We start from the raw sequence: 22,492 nt of genomic DNA on the forward strand, positions 1-22,492 counted from the left end.
ATCTTTGCGTGTGATGTTGCATACTGCTCTTTCAGGCCCTGTTTTGTACGTACACAACATTTATAAATGAAGACCCCAGACCTGCAAACTCTAAGTAGTGAAAAGGTGACAACCTGCGAGTTATTCCTTAAAGAAGTTTGCTACTTGAATAAACACATTTTAGTTTGAAAAAGCATCTGAAATACATAGGCTACGCTAAAAATACATTGATGGATGCCCTGATAGAGACATTTGCCAAAGAGTTGTTGTTGTGGTCGCCCACCCCCAAAAAGTGTGTGATTCATGAGGAAAACGACTAGAGTGCCAGTTTGTCATTTTTTCAACCATACATATAAGGACAGTTTATCAGCTGCATGTGACACCAGATCTAAACAGCATCCACAGGGAGGTGGATGTCTGAGAACGACCACACAGGACCTTCACATGTGACACCAGAGACCATCTTTGACCAGAGACAGAGCTAACCATTCCTCCATATAGAACCACCTGTTATCATATGACTCCAGTTCCATACTTACTGACCACAAAGTGTATCAGTGGAATAGAAAGCGTATGAAGATTTGTTACCTGGTGATGGCCCATACACAGGAGCTGATGACAATGACATCAGGTTTGAGTCCTTGCCTGAAGTCTTCCAGGATGCTCTCCATGTACAGGGAGTAGATCTGCCAGGAAACACAGCAGGTGGTGGTCTGAGCGGTACTGTCGGACCTCTCTGTACTCGGTGCTGTTGGTCATGGGACCTAATCGACCTCCCTCCACAAGGACGTCCTGTTCAAAGGAAGACTCCCCCTGCACCACAGAAAGGGAGACATTAAGTTCCAGTGTCCAAGCACAAAACATAAGCACATTTCATAGTTCATGTAAAAATAGGTCAGTGGTTCGTTTTAAAATAAACCCTTTTTAAGGATTACGTCACGTTTCATGAATTAACTTAATATGTCTAATATGATTAGTTGGGTGACCAAGTCTGTGTCAGTCAATATGAATGCATATTCAATGTTGATTGATAGAAAGCTTGATATATCAATTTATATCAACATATATTTCATAAGCTGTGTTGCAGATTTTACAGATGAAACTGTATAATGTTAATAGTATAATCCAATAATATATGATATCAAACACCTCTCCATATTGATACTATGATATTGTTTTACAGCTGATGATATGTCACTGTTGGTCCATCACAACGAGACACCTTCACATTGTCACATGGTTCTCACGGTGTCTTTCATTGTTGTAAAAATACCGATGGCCCCTTTAGTGTCCTCATTGAGGTCTGAATAGGAGAATACGGTCTGATGGGTTATGCTGGCAGAAGGCTTGAATTTCCAAGTTCCAACTTTTGGGAACTCCAAAAGCCTCTAACTTCTGATAGACTCTGAAACTCATTTTACAACCCTAAATGCTTTGTCAGTGAGAACTGAGACTCTCCTTATTTAGAGGGTTTTAAGGGACTTTCCCCTAACTCAGCAAGTTAAGAGATTCCTTTAGTCTGTAGATGTTTTGTGATTGTTGCTTTATATGAAGCAGAACTATTCTGTATTTCACAGAACAATATTTTGTGTAGCAGAACACATTTTCTCCTATTATCTTCCTATTAATCATCCTGGGACCCCTCTGATATATCATGTGACCCATTGGACGGGGCCAGACCCCTTGGTTGAGAACCACTGCCATAGGAGATATACAATAGTAAAATCCAATAATAGGAATATGGGTCTGCTTTTCTACCATTTAAATAAAGTACAGAGGGATTTTTGTTTATATTGGTAACTATTTGCCTTAAGAAGATCATGGCTTATCCTTAATTTTATTTCATATTTTCTGTGCTGGCAGCTTATGTTTCATCGACAGACAATTTATTTCCAATAGATAAAGATGGAATGAAAGTAAGACGGAGCAAAAGGCCTGGGAGCCAACATAAAAAAGTGGGGCTACAGGTATGTTAGTGCTTTTAAAGTGGATCAAACGCTTGTGGAAGATTTACTTTGGAGCTGAGGCAGAGTCAAGTACTGATCCCTCTGAAGAAGCAGAACCAGGTCTTTGTACATGGAGCGCTGCACTGAAATCAAAAGACAAATGCAACAGGCCTTACACACATTAAAGAATTAAATTAATTATGATGGGAAATAAGAATTTGAAGAACGGAGCAGTGTTTTGTTTTTTTTTATGCCAAAGATAGCAGCTAAGATGTGATGCTCTTATAAGATTCTGTGTCTGATAAATAATGAACGTGGGGTGTTGGATCCAAGCTGGCACCTTTTCCTAAAATAAAAAAACATTTCAGGAAAATTTTTACAATTGAGATGAACACCCTCTTGAATAAAGATTGGAAAAAAAGCTCCATACTAAGACAACAGGGAGAACCGTTTAAGTGCAAAATGTACTCTGCTAACAGATATAAAATTGTATATGTAGGCATTAGAGAATAACAAACTTATTGTTCATGTCTCTCACATGAGCCCCCAAGAACCATCATGAACTGGTTGTGCAGAAGCTGCCTGGCTTGACTCTGCATTACAAATGTCCTCATGGTTGCACTGCGGCCTGTTTACAGGAGTGGGAGGTAAGAAAGCGGTCATAACAGATTCAAATCTGACTGTTCCACTCTCTAACCCTCCATCACTGAAGCATTTCACATGATACATGTTAACATGGTAACACACTGGTGGCTTCACTGTGTTCTTGCAGCTACTAGAGTGTTTCTGGCTACAATTATCTTAAACCTCCTTTTAAAAAGAACTTGTATTAAAAAAACACACGTCACATGAAGCCTGTCTTTTTTTATAGGATATATGCTTATTGATGATTGACTAAGCAGCACTTCTTTTTAATTTGTTCTAAGTTTTTGTATGGAACACGATCCAAACTCAAAAATAGCCAGAGATATGAAGTGATGATACATTTTCTCTTAATGGTGCATTCTGCCATGATTTCTATCCCTAGAAAAGGCTATTTATGCAAAAATAAAGTTACTTGTCACTTCATATTAACATGTGTTACTGTCCCTAATTCCAACTGCACACTGACGATCTTCACTAATACACCAGGAGTACAAGTACACAATCCTGCTGGGGATAATAAATATAGCCTTCTGGCAACTTTTATAAACTATTTCATTATTAAAATAAGGGAATCTTATGCTAAATTGAAAATTAAAAAGAGAAGGCTGGTAAGGAGTTGGGCTCCGGTTTATATTTTTCCTAGTCACGGTGATCGACACATCTGGATGATGCCGATAATTCAGTGTTTGATTTACAAGCCCCACAATGGGAGAGCAACGTCCACACACCGACCAGCAACTCTCTCTCCCTTGCTCTTGTAGCTGACCGAGATCCCGCAGAGTTTGCTCTTGTGGACTTCGTTCCACATAACCTGTACGATATATTTTTTCGTTATTGGTAAAAAAAAATAGAGGGACTTTGAAAGAAAAAAATAACTTCTGATGCAAAGTCCATCGGTAGACACAGCTCTGCCACCAATGTAGTTATAGCCTTTATAGTTTGGGAATATCTGTATCCCGCTTGGCCCCTTCAGCCGATGAGGCCAGTAAGTTAGCTATCGACTTTAAAGTAACGTGCAACCAGCCATGCGACCTTCACGGACTGTTATGACTTGAAAGCAAATAGACAATCTGTTAAAAATATTTATATCTACTTTTAGAAATGCGCCGCCCACTTCCACAAAACATGTCAACGCTGTCCCACGTTAGCCTTAAATGCAAAAGATTGTGAGTGACAACTTGAACCAAACTCCTTTCAGTCACATTACTATTTTCCCTATTTTCTGTAATAATTGCTGCTGTTGTTATAAATGAAATATATGTCAATTTAAGTTTGCTAACATTAGATAATGCAAATATACACAAATATTTCCTTGTCTGTCACCTGTCTTTTTTCCTGCCTGATTTATTGACATTATGACCTGAACTAGACTTTTTTTTCTGGCTTTATAATTTTTCTGTGACTACAGAGAGGAATTCTTCCTGAGCCTAACAGTTTAACTAACTAGCTGGATGTTCTCTGGCAGCATGCTGCAGCTTTGTGTGTGTGTGTGTGTGTGTGTGTGTGTGTGTGTGTGTGTGTGTGTGTGTGTGTGTGTGTGTGTGTGTGTGTGTGTGTGTGTGTGTGTGTGTGTGTGTGTGTGTGTGTGTGTGTGTGTGAGTTAAGCACTAACTGAATGAAGCATTTAATGCAATAGCTGTGATGTTACCGTCCAGCTCAGACTGCTCAGACGGATCTATACTGCCTCGCAGCAGACGAGCTGAAACAGGGTTGGCCTGCAGTTCTGAAGCAGAATCAGAGCGCCTGTGGGGTTTCAGAGGACTCTCTGTTTGGAGATTATCAGTGTTCTCTGCCCACAAGGCCTCCAACGACTTGTTTCCATCTGAGTCCATGAGTCATCTTATTCAATGAGGGATTACACCAATAACCCCATTCATGCAAGACTTACTCCAACAAACCAAAAGGGGATATCAAAGAGCACAACATGATGGAGCAGACACTGAACATTGTTGAACTACTGTGGAGTAATAAAGTTGTTAAAGCGGCAGCTGGTCTACAAACAGCACTTGAGTCCTGGATGACAGGAGGTCCACCTGCTTCTTCCTGACGTTTGCTGGCCAGTTTGCCATGTGGATATCAATGCTCCAGGTGATGAACATTTTTATGATCCCCGGACATTTCATCTTTTGCCATTATCGATCACATCTGCTGAGGAAATATAAAACTGTAACAGGCAGAAATCCATGACATTTACACAACCTGCTCCCCAGAGGAATACAGTTTTCAGCAGCAGCTGTGGAAGCTTCCTATCTAACAGAAAGACATGAGGAGGTATCGATTTTCTAGTCCAACTCTCGGCAAGAAAGCGAATAAGCGCAATCCCCAAAACATTAAACTACTGCTTCAACAAACACCATTTCCCAGAAGTCCAAAGTTGTCAGCGAGGAAGCAGCAATTACATTAAAAAAGTTACAAGAGAGCTTTGGAGACTGGTGTTTAATGTAAGCAGGGTCTTATTTGTAAAGCTTCATGGGAAGTTTTTGCTTTTTGAATGCTAAAAAAATACAAAAAAAACCCAGCATCTTGCTGAAAGTCATCTGGGCTATTACAGTCCAGGGGAATTAAAATGGATCAATGTAATTATTTAGGTGCATTAATTCCATTTTCACATTTAAAGAGGTCAGAGTTAATCATGACTACATGTGTGTCGACTCAGCAGAGATAAAATTAAATGAGGAAAGTGGATCTACAGGAGAATAATTATTACAAAGCAATAAAGAATGCCTGGGAGCCTAATGTATTATACTTCATTATAGTTTTATATTAAGAATGGTCACTTAATGCCTAAATTTAGCCTCTCCTTATAAAGATGTTTTTTCAACATAGACTTGTAGTATAACATTCCACCAGAATGCAGAAAAAGATCTGTGTAAAATTAAAATTAAAACTAAAATTGAAATTGAAATTGAAATTGAAATTGAAATTGAAATTGAAATTAAAATATTTAAAATAAATAAAATTAAATAAACTACAAATAATTAAAATTAGGGTTGCACAGATGTGTGGGGGATAGTACTGTCGCCTCAGCAAGAGGGGCCCGGGTTCAATTCACGGGTTGGACGGCTGTGTGGAGCTGTCCAGATGAACCCTGCCTTCACCCAATGACAGCTGAGATCGGCTCCAGCCCCCCGTGACCACTAACAGGATAAACGGTTACAAAGAATGAATGAATGAATGAATGAATGCATGATTAAAATTAAAATTTAAATTAAAAAAAACTGGAGACCCCCTCAAGAAGGTAGCTTGGAGAAGCCTAGTGGAACAGCAGCTAGCTCGGATATCACGTCAGGTGCTCTCTGTAACTGTTATCCAGAGTTTACAGAGAGCCTAGGAGGCAACAAAACCTGACTTGCTTCTGTTTTTTCATAAACCCCTCACTTCATTTATGCCGACTAAAGGCTAGCCTGTGGGAAGACATTAACATATTTATTCACCCGCCCTCAGGCCTGTGGCTGCACAGAGCGTGATTTATAGACACCAGTCCTGGAAAAACTTGGCTCTCTTCATTTAGATCACGTCTGCTGTCTGGTGCAGAACCCAACCCCCCCTGGTTTGGTTGTGCATGTGGGTGCCCTCGCTGGTAATGGGCTGGGAAAACGTCCACATCGATACGTCTCCCCACGAGGCCGTTCCTCCTCACTGTCCAAAAGCGTTCCACTCGAAACCGTGGACTCTCCGAACCCATTAGTCTGCAGGGAAAAGAGAGCTGCCTCTCTGATACCTCATTTCCATCAGAGTGGATCCATTAAGGGCAGGTGAGAGAGGAGACGACCCATGATTTAAAGACTTCATACTTGGCTCGTCAGCCAGGAACCATTAAGATCATCGTGGCACCACTGTGAGAGGAAATCAGTTGGATTCTTTGTTTTCAGAGAAACACTGGCAGTGAGACATTAAAGAGGACTGCCCTCGATCAAGACAATAAAAGCAGCTCCTCAGACCTACTTGTATTGAGACAACAGGTGTGCTTTCATAATACTGAACTTCAGCTGGGTGCCTGGCATCAAAAGCAAAGAAAAAGGCGACACTCCAGAGATCGAGCAGAGCAAATGTGTTAGTCTTTCAGGACAAGAAAATGCTGCATGTGATACCTCCTTCTTCACAGCTTATATGTGCACTGTCGCTGTGGGTTTAAAATGTTTCTGTTAGTTTGATTGTCAATCACAAGATATTAGGAAGTGGTTTGCATTGCCATTGGCCATTAGAGGGCAATGTCTGTTTGCTTCTGTCTTTTCAGTGAAGTGCAGGGCCTGAATTGAAAATAATGTGCAGTATTTTATTGCAAAGCGGCTCTCATCTTTCATTTGTTCTGGGCCCCGACTCCGACCCTGTTTAAAGAGTAACTTAACACCTGAAAATCTGGGTTTCACCGACCTCCAGTGGTTAAACATCCCAACTCGCTGCAGTGATGTACAGGTGTACTCCAGTACATCATGACATCACTGTTGGATATGGTTACAGACACAAGGGAGCATTTCTAAACCCAAACATTGGGCGTCATGATGGAAGTGATATAAGAACTACTTCCCCTTTCGTTTAAGCTTGTATCCACAATTTGTTCCTATTTTGGGTTTGGCATTGATTTCTGGGTTTCAATGTTTTCTCATTTTTGCTCTTCTCGAGAGAACAGGTGGTCGAGATTACTTTTACAAAGATAAGAAAAAACATAGTGTTACACAGTTTGTCCAACGTGATGAAGCACAAGTTTTAAATTTGAGGAACATAAAAAAAACAATCAATATCGTATAATCATATTTAGTCTGTCGTCTTATATGTTTTATGGTTTACTGGTCCACTGATTCCAATTCAAACTGTAAACCCTTCAGCTGAACGGCTTACATACTGCTCCTTGATGCGTTTTGGTTGTCCTTTAAAACTGTACCGCACGCCCTGGAAAATCTATTATAATTTCTTTCTCTTAACATAAAATTGAAAGAAAATCAAAGATCAATTTAAGAGAATGTTTCTGCGTGAGGCCCAGTGCTTCACACAGTGATGATGGCTAGGTCAGAGGTAAACAGGCTTAAGACTTTCAGCCAGAGAGGGCAGCAAAACACTGCTTTTCAGCCTGGTGTGGATTTACTATTTCGGTACAGGGAGTTTATTTTATTCCAAAGTACCGGTCAAGCTCCAAAAACACTGGACATTTCCCATAATACACAGAACAGCATCTTTTTTCTAATGTCAGTTATTGGAAAAACCCACATTATTTGGCCTCAAGAATGCATGATGTAACAAGTCCAGACATCTGACTTGCAGTAGCTCATTCATACTGGACTGTCATCACATAATTGCATGTACATTTCAATTAAATGTCATCGGAGTTGGAATGAAACAAAAAAAAGACAAAAATGAACGAAACTTGATGATAATTTTGTAAAAATATTTTATGTAACAATTGAAAAATCATGACAGACAGCGAAAGACATTCAAATCAACATGAATAACTGCGGGGTGTGTCCTGCAAGTCCTGCCCATCCGTCAAATCCTCCACCATGTAAACAGTGTTGAAAAGAAGCTGCTGTGTGATTGGCTCTCCTTCCCTCCCGATAGGCCACTGTATCTCCAGATTTGTACTTAAGACGTTCCACATACAACATAATAAATTATAAAAATCTAAAAGTATGGAGGAGTTGACTTTCAGTAAACTTAAGGTGACATAAGAAGATTTTCAAGCGTTTGGCACACACCCCGGGTATGAAGAGACCTCTTTGGCACATAACATAAATCATAAAACATGACGTCATACAAACTGTAAACAGAACAACAGTCATTACATAATGCATTTTTTATACACAGACGGCATTAACATATTTAAAAAAACAAACAATAATCCGTAAAAAAATTGATTTGGCAAATGTGACCGTCTCCCAGCGATAACACTTGTCTCAGTTTGCAAGGCCTCCGTGCAAAACCGCGTCGTTGTGGTTAATGTTAGCGTGCTGGGAGGAGCAGGAGGAGGTTGGGAGGGAGGGGGTCAGAATAAAGAATGAGAGGGGGGTTTCATTTTGAAGTCTGAATATGGTAGGACTCCTGTTTGTTCTTTCGTCTCAGGTTTTTAACATTGCATTCTTCCTCCTCAGGTTTGTGCGACAGCTTTGTGGTTTACCAGCCAAGGTCTCTTTAGTGCAAATAGGCTGTCAGCTGCTGCCTCCTTGGAGGGCGGAGGGTGGAGGAGAAGGTCATTTTCGTGGTGGAGGCGAGGCTGTGTTTGCTTTGGCACCTGGGACCGGCCTGAAAGGAGAAGGACAGAAAGAAGAGATTCAGTTTTAATGTCAAACTGATGCAGTATACCGACTTTCTCCTATTTTGGAATCGGGTAAGAACAAGTTGTGTGTGTGTCACAGCCTGATGTCTCTTCTATCTCTGTGCCATGGAGCTCCACTATCGGCTTAAAACATATCAATGAGCCAAGCTGTTCCACAGTGTATTCCTTTATTACCAAGAACACATCATCAACACAAATCCAAAGAAATCATCATGTTTTTGTTTTACAGTTTTAACTATTTGACAGAGTGTTTTCACTTCATGAAATTTTAGTTGCCAAATAAACTTAGATCCATCCTCTCGTGTCACTTTTGGCTAAAAAACAACAACATGGTGCCGGCCAACAAAATCCAGCACTGAACTAATCAGAACTGTAGATAACTACAGTGGGACTTCTGTATGAACCCTACTTTAGTCTCTGATTCCTGGAGTAACTTTATCTTTTTCATTCCTAACTTTACTTCTTCTCCTGGCAGAAATGGACTCCCCTATTTTGCTACCTGTTTTTAAAGATTTTCATCTCCAGCAGGACGCTTGGGCCTGAGAGCCACAGACAGGAGATTTGTTGATTTGTTGACAATAAGAAAATATAGAATAATGTATGTGAATCCAGTATGTCATTTAATAAAAAAACAATTCATGCAGGAATTTAATGAATTTAATACCAGCCATTATCATAAGAACAGGTATTATAAGTACACATACCAGCCATCAGTAAGAGTGCTCCAAAGATATTGTTTTTTAACCTGTTCTAGTGCTTTACATACACAGTTACATCCCACTTTGAACACAAAGACACTTTGCTGGGATTTGTAAAGTCTAACACAGGCTGCGCTTTCCTCTCATCAAGTCTTGAACTAACAGCGTCCCCAGCTGGTGTTAAGTGTCAGATCTGATCTTGGTATTGCCCGAGAGACAAGATGTAGAGACACTGTGATCGATCTGCTAGATTCCTTAAAAACCTGAGGAACGATCATCACCTTGAGGTTTCCCTGCCTGACTTTTAATACATTTACAGAAAAACTGCACCATTAAGGCTCTGCATCTGAAAAAGTAAGTACAAGCTTTTAGACTGAGGGCATGTAACTCATAAATCAAATGAAAATGTATTGCTGGTGGAGAACTGAGTCAATGCATTTCACAGTGTGTAAACTTGGAGCGTTTATGTGCCAACATCCACCCTGAACAGCAAACAGCATGAAATGAAAAGATAGGAATATTCTGAGGGAGTATTTCTCGCAGATAAAGCCCCCCCCCCCCACCGGGTACTTTTAAAAAACAAAAAAAACTACAATCAAGCTTCTTTAGGAACAAAACATATATCTTAGCTTGAGCTAAAGCTAGAGCTGAAGCTTTCACAGTAGAAAATGCTGTGATGTGGTTTACACATACAGTGAGTAGAGGTCTACCGCATGTTGTTCAATATATACAGTACAAAGGCCTTGATGGAGTGGCGATAAGGCTGTTACACTGCTACAGTGTGTGTACGTCAAGAAGAGTTAGGTTAGGACAAAATAACAACTACAAAAAGGAATGAAACAAAAGAATAGCACAACAAATTGATGTTTCAAATCAGAGTCATTTAGTTTATATTGTATAGGCTTCATCCTTTCCGAGTTGTCGCTATCCGATTCATCCCTGCGCAAATAGATCAAGTATTACCTCTCCAATTACTGGACCAGCATTTGAGGTGGCACCCTGATACTGTGCACAGCTACAGTCCTCAAGTGGTTTGTGTTCAAATAATATCTTAACAAATATAACATATCACAAAGTAACGATGATGAAGTAACAACACAACGTAACAACGCATCCTAACAACGCAACGTAGCAATGTAAAGTAGCAATGTAAAGTAGCAATGTAAAGTAGCAATGTAAAGTAAACGTACCTATACAGACCTAGCGTAAATAAATAACAATTGCCCTTAGTGGACTTTTTAGTTTGTTATACTCGTCACTTTCAATAACGGTCGCTCAATATACTTCGTCAGTTGCTCTTAACTCGTTTCACTCTTCCACATTCAACATATCTGTGGTTTAGTAGACTTACAATACCAACATTTTTCATGGAGACTGGGCTGGGCATTTCATTCCAACCTGCTCCGTGTTTAAATTGATATGGAAATGGAAATGGAGTTTATGTATTTTATGTAGAAGTGACCAGGTTGATTATTGAGACAAACAGCTTAAAATGCTTCAGATGAATGTAAAGGTGTACAAGTCTGAAAGGGGCTTTTGTTGCTAATGGGAATTGCTGTAGAGAGCGATTAAGGATTGAAGTTGATGTCGTGAATAGATATGATATGATTGTCCTTTCACCTTTTAAACCTTTGCTCTGTGACACTTTTCACTAAGGAGGAGAAATACAAGCTTCTCATTTTATAACTGAGATGGATGAGAAAAGAAGTTCCTAACCTACATGAGCAACTGAGAATACACTACACTACACCATGTCCGTGTGTTCGCCCACCTGAGAACTCTGAGAGGGGGGATGGCTGAAACTTTGCCCACAGGTTTGGGTCCCACTGCTGGAGGCATCATGACCAGCAGGCCCGGGGAGGGTTTGGAGACCAAGGTTCGGGCTGGACTCACTGTGGGGGAGGCTCCTCTGGCCGGGCTGAGGGGGAGAGGCCTCTGAGGAGGGAAGGGGGACTTTCTGGGACGCAGCTCAGACACCAACTAAAAGGGAACCAACAGAAATATGGATTATTGACATTTCTATCAATCAGTGTTCAGATGCAACTGGACACCAAAGACATATTTACGAGATTAGGTTTCAACAATACTTCTTATATTTTGCAAAATGCTGTCGAATATAAGGATTAAGTAGAAAACAGAGACAAAAAGAGAAGAGAAGAAGAAGAAGAAGAAGTGGGATCACTGCCAACACTGACAACACTAAATCCCTGGCACATGGATACAGCAGGGAGGAGAACTCAATTCCAGTTTCTGTACTGGACTGGATCCAGGTTGTCTCCGGAATCTGTTCAGCTAGCTGATAAGAGGAGAAGTCCCACTTCACACAGGTGCAGTAGATTAAAATCACCTCTACAGCACAGCGATCAGATCGCAAGGTCAACTCACATGAAATATTGGATATTTGACACAAACAAGAAAAAAGCAATATGACATTCAGAACTTGGCATTAAAGGCATTTTACACTTCACAGAGAAGCACTGATTAGAGAGGATGGATCAATACGAAAGCAATCAGATAAGAAACACACTGAGGTTTTATTCTTTATTTCTTCAGGGTTCAGATCAAATTCATCTGTGAAGTACTCTGATACAGAGAGTCCAGACGTTCTCTCATTAGCTCTGTGTATTTGGCACTATCTCTGAATTACATTTACAAATGAGGTGTTTTGCTACAGTCAGGAGAAGTTGTCTTAACGCATGGCTTTTGAAAGTTTGACACTCATTATGTTTAGCCCTCCTCATCTGTGTAAATACAGGATGATAGGCCAATATGACCTGAGCTCTTAAGTTTTTTTTCCAGATGTTGGTTCTGTGTCAGAACACCGAGCTCTACTGACAGATTTGCTTTTACTCAACGAATCAACAAAGAAGCAATGTAGAGAAGCAAACTGCTGCTTTGGAAACAGCTGAACATTTAATTTGGAATAAATTACCGGTGAGACAGAAGCCATGCAGTTGTAGTCCTATTCACATGTGGTTCAGAAATACGGCATTTAAGCCACATCCGGATAGGATTTATTTCTCTAGCAAAGGTGGAGGGTTTTTAACATTACCTGTGTTGGTCAGAGTTTTTAATCCTGTCCAAAGCGCATCTGTGTAATGTTTCACCCCCCCCCCCCCCCCCCCCACACACACTAATAATTACAGCTGTAATTAACTGTTGTTTTTCTGGGAACTGGCTAGTTGTCCTGTAGTTCAAATCCTGTCTGGAGTGTATTCCTTGTATTTTAAAATAGAGCTCTGAGTTTTTTTCTGCATCACTTGTACACTTTTTTTAATATCAGCTCTGTGTGAAATTTGACTTTTGCATAAATACGGAGAGAAAATGCTTTTGCTATTTTGATAGAAACTCAATAAGGTCAATTTGGAAACCAATATGACGACAGAAAATGAATGAAAGCCATCAGGAGAGAAAGAGAAAGTGTACTGCTTGTCTCTCTCCTAGCTTGTCCTGCTGAATGTCCATGTCCATTATAGACCGCATCCTGTAATCTTGCGATGGTGGAACAATGTGTTAAATCACATAGGAGCACAGTGCGTATCGGGTTATGCCGATCTCGTCCAAATAGAGCTTAATCCATGTTATTCTGTACATATTCTCAAATTTTCCCATTCACAATCTGACTGAATTGCTTCTAGTGAGTGGTTGTTTAATCCAAGACATGAGCTCACGACATGTGGTCTCTTTTGAAGAAGCTCTTACTGTAGCTGGTATTAGTAAAATGTGGATTCATTTAATAACTGTCTGGCTCCCGAACAGCTCGTGTTGATGCCCTGTTGGTGAGCAAAATTATGGAAATGAAATAGAAATGTTTTTTTCTTAACATTAAACCACTATAAATGGAGATGCCTATACACTATTCTCCCTACACTTAATACCAAGAGGCAGCTGTCCTGTGCTTAATCTAAAAACAGGTAAGTATTGCTTATTGCTTTCCTAAAGCTCATCTCCTTTGTGGTGTCCTGCCTGGATGTCGTTCCACATTCTTCAAGTCTATTTTGGCTTTTACATCATCTGGTAAGATTTTTATGTTTATAGTTTAGAATTCAATTATAGTCAATTACAGCACACAAACGGGTAAAAAAGGACCCTACCAGTGGAGATCGTGCCGGGTTGAGGGGCAGAGGTTTCTTGGGCGGGCTGAGTCTCTGTGGCGTTGAGGGGGATTTGGGTGGGGCTGCTGGGGGCTTGCCAGCTGGCAGAGGCGGGCGAACCACCTTGAGATCCCGGGGACCACCCTGGGGAGACTGGGCGGGTCTCAGAGGTCGCACAATGTTGACTGGCTGGGTGCCATTTGGTGAAGGGCCCGGTCTGAGAGGCAGGACCTCTTTGCTGGTGTGAGGAAGCTAGAATCATAACAAAAACAACATAAAACTCCAGCAAAAAAAACCGCTTATAATAATTAAAATTTTCAACCAGCTGTCCCTACTTGTTTAAATATCAACCCCTTATTGGAGAAGTTCCAGTCTGCATTCAGGGGGAGGCATAGTACTGAAACTGCTAAATAACCCCAGAATAGAAAGGTGTGAATTGTTAAAAAAAAATGTAATCTTCCTTTGGGACCTCAGTGTACCCTCTGATAGTGTTTTATTACATAATTCTTATTGATAGGTTGGAAAATGGGTCCTAAACTGGTTTCAGTCTATTGCATTACAAAGCAACGGTTATTCCATATGGGGTTCCTCAAGGCTCTTTCCTGGGTCCACTACTTTTTAGTTTTCCTATTTTACAACTAGGGGTCATAGCCAAAAACCATAGTATTGATTTGCATTACATGCAGACGACACCTTACTCTTTAAAACTATTGATCCTGATGACCCCAGTGCCCTTTACTCCCTCAAAAAAATAATGTAATGTGTAGAAGTCTATGAGAAAATGGCCCTTCAGGTGTCCTTCAATACAGAATTATGTTCAGTTAGTAAATGATGGTCCCATTTAAAGTAAAAACGGCCATAAAGCAGGGGCGTGGTGATCTTGTGGTTGGCAGTTTGCAACCAGGGTGTTTTCCAGTCTTGGAGTTGTGTTTTTTCTTAGAACTTTATCACTTTTACAGTGTGTTTTCAGTTTATGAAAGTTAATTGCTACATTTTGGTTGCTAAAAATGTCTTATTCAGCATTTGGTTGTACTTAGTTTCACCCTCTCCTGTCACTTCTGTTTGCAAAATTACAAGATGGCGATGGCCAAAAACCAAGATGGGCAGGAACAAAATGCCAACAAACCAATGAGTGATGACAAGGTTACTGGCTACTTGTTTAATTGCTTGTACTTGTTTGTTGTAAACTTACTTACTCATTGTATGATTTAGATTTCCTTCCTTTCGGAAATATTTTAAAGTTTGAATTGTTGATTAAATTGTATGCTCTTTCTTTTTTATGTTTTAAGCCATCACTTTTCTTTAGTAACTCAAATTTTAGTGGCTAGAGATTTTCAACAACAGATAATAACTATGACAAAAAATATTTTTTCCATTACATTTTTTGTAATTCCATTTCCAATTGTTCCTAAGCTCTCTTAATATTATATATATTGAGTTGAGTGTTTATGTCATTAGTTATCAGTCCTAGCCGTCTCTAATACTGTAAATACCAAAGCTATATTTGTCTATAAAGATGCTGAATGAATTATGTATTTTTTATTGTTCTAATTTAGATTCATTGATTCCCTCCCCTTTTCCCTTCTCCTTCTTCTATTAATCCCATTCTTGCTCTTTTTGTATTTCTTTCCTTGCCAATGACAAATGTATAATAACCCTGAGCTGCTTACATCCAATTAAATGAATGCTATAAAAACAAGCAAACAACGTGTGACGAAATGATGCTGAAGGCATATTGAACCAGTGGTGAGGAGTGTTGTGAACGTGGGAGGAAGCAAACTCTAAGTGGTCACACAATATAACAAGCTGCTGTAAAATGAGGCCATTAAAAATGAAGGTCAACCACATGAACGGTCTATTATTCACTGAAACACAGCAAAGAAAAACAGTCACCACCCTTCCATTTCCCCCCTCCTTAGATTTCTTTCTTTCTGTACCCAACACACACACACACACACGCACACACACACACACACACACACACACACACACACACACACACACACACACACACACACACACACACACACACACACACACACACACACACACACACACACACACACACACACACACCACTCACCCCCTTGTGGCTGCTAGCTTTGTTTATTGGTCCGACCACCTTCAGGTGAAAGGCAGGATTCAGATGGCCATTCTTCCCTTTCTCCACTGATGCCTCCGTCCTGAGCAGAAAAATGAGAGCAGGCAGAAAATACCCATCACTCTTCTTAATGGTCATTTAAAGGCCCCAGGTGGGAAAAGAGACAGAAGAGAAGGCAACATGAAGTTTCTCATCCAGGATGATGTGAGAGGAGGTAGCGGAAAAACACAACACTGACACAGTGTCACCTCCTGGAGTTGATATGGTTATTAGCAAACAGTTGCTTATTTACACATCCAGCAGATACAGAGCAACAATATCATTCATCTGGAGTTGTGTATGTGTCCACCTGATGAATGTAAGTCCAACATTCACTCTCTTTACTGTGATAGCACCAAAGCCTAAAAGATGCATTCACACAACTTAACAGGTGTACAGAGATCAAAATGAAGGTTTTTGAAAGAGTTTGTAGAAGGGTGTGATCTGAACAAGGGCGCCGGAATTGGACGATTTTTGCGTCGCAGCTGATGTTATCCCATCACATGATGGTCTCTAGTTAAGCTCTGCTTTGGTCTCCACCAACTGAAAAATATCTGTCTCTTTAGATGCTAAATGCTCTGCTCTGTCCACCAGCTAGTCTCTAACTGTGTCTGTCTGCTGTTTGATGTTAGACAGGTAGTGTACAGTGGAAATGGTTGCCTGCTGAGGGCAGTGAGAGTTAACCAAACAGTTCAACCCATACATTGAACTGGGAGGGAAACTGCAGCGTTGGTGACAATTCTCTGTGGATTCATCACTTGAGCAACACCTGTCTTTCCTATAAAATATGGATTGGTGCAGCTTTAAAAGTCAACAAGTTACCTTGAACATGATATGTACATGTTCTTTCCAGCATACATTTCCAGACACATGTAATCTAGAGCAACAACACAGCTGACTACAGTCAACCTTAATACTACAAGCTTCACAAATAAAGCATTAACTACAGGGCTGTTGGATTGGTGTACTGCACTTTAGAAACTGATAAATAAGTCAGTGTATGTATGTACTGCATTGCTCTTAGCTGATTGGAAGTCAAACTGGATGTATATATGTTTAGAGAGGCCTTTAATCAGCTCGAGCCACCCGCTCTCCCACTGTTGAACAATGAACCCGAATGATTGGACATGGAACAAAACCAAAAAAAAGCGTCTTTTAAATCATCTTAGCACCTAAGTTTTCTATAGTGTATCCCATTTATTTAGTTGTCTCCCTTTAGCTGCAGTTACTATCAAACCCAGCTCAGACTCGATATCACCAATATTTAGCCTTTCTCCCGGTCTTCATTTGGAAGGTCAGGGTCTTTAAAAGGCTGCTGTACCGCTGGATCCTTTCCAGACACATTTCTGTAAATCACTGTGGAACGCTTGAGTATTTTCAGAGGCACTAAATCAGCCGGTGTTATGACGAGGCTGTCTCTCTGGGTGAGCTATATGCCCGTGCTCACAAAAGGAAGGGGACGTGATTTTGTTTGGTTCGGATGGAGGTGAGCTGCAGCACAAAATGCTGCCATTTATGCTGGTGTAGAGATGAACCGATGTGTTCATCGATCTGCTTTGAGCTCTGGCCGACATGGCAGGGTTCCTCCCCTCTGTCTGTCCTGTGATTCAACACCTGCCTTCCTCCTTTGCCTTCCTCATTTATTTATTTCTCCCTCGTTGACCTTTCTTTAATCCATTCTGCTGCCACACAGTCCCTTTCCTCTCTCCTACCATTTCTGGAAATATTCTCTTCCGTCCATGCATGAATCATTTCCTCCTTTTTTTCACTTTATGGTTTCCCTCCCTTCTTATTCAGATGGTGTGATATGTGAAGCCTCAACTGCATAATAATACACTGTTGTTTTTCAACAAACAAACAAGTTCTAAGATAGAAAGAGAATCAAGCATTGGAATTACTCAAATTATCTTTATTATTCTTCTTACCTAACTTCTGTGATTTCTTTTTATTTAGAGGGTAACTTATTTTTCAACCTGGACCCTATTTCCCAATGTTTTTGTATCTGTGTGACTAATGGTGACAACAAGTTTTGAAATTAGGCCAGTATTGAGGGAAAATGCTGCAGACGTGAGCCGCTAAACGGGCTGTAATATAATCTTTCGAGGCAATTATTAGACTTCAATGTAGGCTTACTAAAATTGCTTGTTTTTGCCACTGTCAGGCTTGGATTGATGTGATAAGTGTCTGACCAAATTAAAGAAAGAACCCTTTAGAAAAATACAACCTTTTTCCTTTACTTTTCGCTTGATCCGGTCTGTTTATATGGCTCAAGAAGAGGTGTCCTACTGAAATCTTGCCTTTGTATCAGCATTGTCCAAATCTGCCAAATATTTATGACATTGAAAATCTTTTAAAACTTTAAGCTACATTTTCTGTACTCCAACAATCCTCTCTCCAACTCTCACTAACGATTCCACCGTTGTCTCCAGGAAACAAATTAACTCTTGCAAGGTTTCAGAAAGAGATTTCTCCTTGAGAAAGATTGAGTTTGAGAGCATTGGTTATTACTTGGGAAAAAATGTCCCCATTAGCCACTTGAACACAAAAAAATGGGGAAACGGGTTCCAGGCAGGGGGCAACATCCGGTTCTGCCAAGTGAGGCCAATGTAGAAGTGTATAGAAGTCTATGAGAAAATGACTCTCCTTCTCTCTTGATTCATTCCCTCAGTAAACATTGTAAACATGAGTTTATGGTCTCAATCTCTAGTTTAAAGTCTTCTTCAATACAGCATGATGTTCATTTAGTAAATTATGGTCCATTTAGAGTCAAGTAGACCATAAAGCAGGGTATGCTTTAGGGCGGGCTTACTTTGATTGACATGTCGTTGCCGCTATCAGAGACTTATACGGCATCTCTACGTCACTCCTCAGTATTCGAAGTATGATAACTTCTGTTCATTGGTTGCAAAAAAAACAACATGGCGACAGGCGTAATCCAAGATGGCGACGGCGAAATCGCTGAAATCGAGGCTTCAAGACCTAGTCCACAAACCATGGACCATGGGTGAAGTTACTATGACTACGTCCGCCTCTCATGTACAGTCTATGGTTCCAGGTTGAAAAATACCAAAGCTACCTTTTAATGTATGATAAATTATGGGAATGTCAAAAAGTAATAACCTACAATGATGCAACGATGTCCTGAACAGAATATGTAATTCCATGATTTCAACTCTGTTCTGGATGTAGTTCAAGTAACGTGTGTCATGTGTTTTTAGCCGACAGACAGACAGTTGGACAGACAGAAGGACAGATGGACAGACGGAATACAGTACTTGTTGCTCTTGTTCTTCTCTCTCTGGGAAAGCCACTTATGGTAATAGGAAGTCTTGATCCTGTAGCAGTAGAAGAGCAGCAGCACTGCAGGCAGGACCAACAGGAAGGCAAACAGCAGCCCCACCACCAGCCCCACCTGACCTGTAGAAACACACACACACACACACACACACACACACACACACACACACACACACACACACACACACACACACACACACACACACAGTGTGTTTTTACATGTCCACTAGTATCCATGAAGCGACTCATATCCTGTGTGTGATTAGACTTTGATGTGATGTTTAAATAGCTCATGTAGTCTTTTCCACATATCTGTAAATGCTTGTCATGTCATCAGGTTTTTGATCACTGTCTGTGCAGATGTGTCTCTGAGATTTCTACAGGACTAGTTATGTTACAGCTTTTTTCAATTGCTGAAACACAATTTCTGAAACTAGGACCCTGATTGTCTTAACTCTATTGTCCAAAAACATCACACACAAAATAATAAATATCTTACATCTCTTGCAAAAGAAAATGCTTAAACTCTTCTAAAAATTGTATTTTACATCACAAATTTTCACACAAACACCAAAGTAGCCATGCTGTTAATATAGACTAAGAACATCAATGCAATGTGTCTATTTTTAATAAACTCATATACTCATAATAGTATCAGAAACAATAACTATCTGAAGATGACACGAACATAGTACTGTTATTGACTGGAAACTAAATACAGTATATTTTAATTACAGCACTCTAACTCTCTCCAAAAGTGGCCTCCATTGTTATGCACACCAAATACTAAACAAAAAAAGGCATCGTCAGTTGCGCTGTAATAAAGCGTTGTAGTCGTCGTCCTATGATAGGCAGACTATCATAGAACCCATGCTTCTGTTCTGGTGTCAGTTTAAGAAAATATTCTGATCACAGTATCGTGGAGGAAAAACTTGCAATATGATACACATTTATCCAATTTCTAATTCATCCATTAGTGTGCAGATGGAGGGATGGCTTGGCACAATAGCAGGACATGCCTTATGTGTGTGTGTGTGTGTGTGTGTGTGTGTGTGTGTGTGTGTGTGTGTGTGTGTGTGTGTGTGCGTGCGTGAACTCACTGTCATACTGGATAGGTCCGCTGTCCACGCTGCCTCCAAGTCCTGGCTTCTCACAGAAAGGTGGTGCCCAGCCGCGATTACAGTGGCAGTTCCCATTACTGTTACACATCTACCACACACACACACACACACACACACACACACACACACACACACACACACACACACACACACACACACACACACACACACACACACACACACACACACACACACACATGCACATGAGGCATTGGTTGATGTGATATGCTGTTCGGTCTCAGTATAATCCTGCATGTGTGTGCCTGCAGGTCTACCAGCCAAATTAAAGCACTAATGTCTTGTTTACGACACATTGGCTCTGTCTGTGTTTTAATGGGATTTTCTTCCTCTACCTTCAGATATTTACCTTATAAATGGAGCAGACTGCACAACACTCACAACATATAGCAATGATATCTCACGCCTGTGTGTTTCTATTTTCTATATATTCTGTACCAACTGTGGCTCAGTGGAGAGCAGGGTCGTCCTCCACTCAGAGGATCGGCGGGTCGATCCCTGGCTCCATGTCAATTTGTCCTTGGGCAAGACACTTAACCCCAAATTGCTCCCAAAGGCTGTACCATCAGTGTGTGAATGTTAGTTAGAGTTAGAGGGTGATGACATGCAGTGTAAAAGCGCTATACAAGTACAGTCCGTTTACCTTTGTATGTACATATTTTGTGTTTTTTCAATGGGTGGAATCTATGTTAGTGTATTTCTTCTGTCTGGGCTCATTTGAGTTCTTCTGGGCTGACCCTGAGGCCCAAATCATCAGGGTCTCAAAGCCAGTTCTTATTAGTAATGATTCTTTGTTTAGTATTATGCACCACTAAAGCAAAATATATACTGAAATGGAACTACCTAAAAACACTCACACAGGATATACACATTGTCCGGAGAGTAAAAGGAAGAATAGGTTTAGTTCGGGCCCAAAACTTTTTTTTTTCCCCAAGGCCCCCTAGTGGGTTAATTGGGCCCTGGTCTTAATAAAAGACAAATAAAAATGTCATTCAGCTCATATAATCCAACTGCAGCAGAGCAGCTCCGGCCGTTTCAGACCTCTAGTCCCTTCCTGTCCTGCACCAGCGAGGGCTGTTATGACTATACACTGCATACAAATGTTTGCTACACTGTATAGACACAGGAGTTATCCCTTAAATATCTCTGGATGAATTCAGCCAATATTGGCAATGTTGCATTCAACTGTCCAACGCAGTGGTGTCAAACTCATTTTAGCTCATTGGCCACATACAGCCTTATTTGACCTTAAGAAGGCCAGACCAGTAAAACCATTAAACAATAACCTAAAAATACCAAATCTCCTGCTTTTAGTGTGAAGAAGTAAAAGTACATTCTGAAAATGTTTTCAAATAATGAACTGTCCATTTACAAAACAGATGATGAACAGCCAGAGGTGTTCCTAGTTGTCCTTGAGAGTTCTTGTATTTCTCTGGGACTGATGCCAAATATGAGGCTATATTCCTTGAGCACTGAAAGGTGCTGTGAACACACCAATCACATCGGCTGCTCATTTACATTGGTGAAGGAATAGGCTCCTGCATGTACAGTAACACTTAGCTTTAAAGTGTTGTGTCATATAGACTGTATGCAAGAACTTGAGATCTATATTAGCTCATCAGTATGGACCCGCTACTCTGATTAGGACGTTGCAGCCCCCAGTGGCCAATTAATGACTTCTCTGCCATTTTTTGCAAAGTCCTCCAGTGGGCTGAATTGGACCCTTTGGCGTGCCGGCTCTGGCCCTCAGGACATATGTTTTACATCCCTGGTCCAAAGCAATGGTGAGATTAGGTATAACAAAGTTAAATTGTACCAGTTTTTGTAAGATTGGGAAGAGGGTGTTAGAATTTCTCTAATAGAAGGGTCCAATTAAAAAAATGGACTCACTCAAGAATAAAAATGACTGCTATTCACTTCACTTCATCATCAGTAATCTGCCACCTCTGTGCTGAACGAGAATAAAACTCTCTTTACTTCCATAGGTAAAGTTTGTAATTAACTTGCCTTAAACTTTTGAAAATAAACTTTGTTTTCAAGAGATTAGCATTTGAACTTGATTAATATCTCCAGACATCTTGTGTAATTCACCGCCCCTAAATGAAAGAGAAAATACTGCCATGCTCCAATTACATCCAGATGTAATTATCCTATCAATGATTAACATGGTTTTTGGCCCATTAGTACTTGGTCGACATGAAGGGTGCACAGTTGTTTACTGATTCTTTAAAGCTCTTTTACTTCAGGTTTAGGAGGCCTGGTTTGGTGTCTTTGTGACAATTTCTT

The 22,492-nt window shown here is 40.4% G+C and overlaps 1 protein-coding gene and 1 pseudogene across 1 annotated transcript in view; both read right to left on the reverse strand.

Moving 5' to 3' along the window:
* LOC129093150 (uncharacterized) overlaps nucleotides 1-2,539 on the reverse strand; it is a 25,390-nt pseudogene extending 22,851 nt beyond the window's left edge.
* A 5,406-nt stretch (nucleotides 2,540-7,945) lies between these two features.
* Nucleotides 7,946-22,492, reverse strand: part of adam19a (ADAM metallopeptidase domain 19a) — a 161,000-nt gene continuing 146,453 nt past the window's right edge. Inside the window, exons 18-23 of the mRNA XM_054601327.1 lie at nucleotides 20,168-20,276; nucleotides 19,046-19,187; nucleotides 15,714-15,813; nucleotides 13,631-13,882; nucleotides 11,308-11,516; nucleotides 7,946-8,804 (exon numbers count right to left, since the gene is read on the reverse strand). Of these exons, the coding sequence (XP_054457302.1) occupies nucleotides 8,753-8,804; nucleotides 11,308-11,516; nucleotides 13,631-13,882; nucleotides 15,714-15,813; nucleotides 19,046-19,187; nucleotides 20,168-20,276 (864 nt within the window). The 3' untranslated portion in view covers nucleotides 7,946-8,752. The remainder of the gene's footprint in view (nucleotides 8,805-11,307; nucleotides 11,517-13,630; nucleotides 13,883-15,713; nucleotides 15,814-19,045; nucleotides 19,188-20,167; nucleotides 20,277-22,492) is intronic.

Source organism: Anoplopoma fimbria, chromosome 7, assembly GCF_027596085.1.
Source record: "Anoplopoma fimbria isolate UVic2021 breed Golden Eagle Sablefish chromosome 7, Afim_UVic_2022, whole genome shotgun sequence".
Classification (NCBI taxonomy): Eukaryota; Metazoa; Chordata; class Actinopteri; order Perciformes; family Anoplopomatidae; genus Anoplopoma; species Anoplopoma fimbria.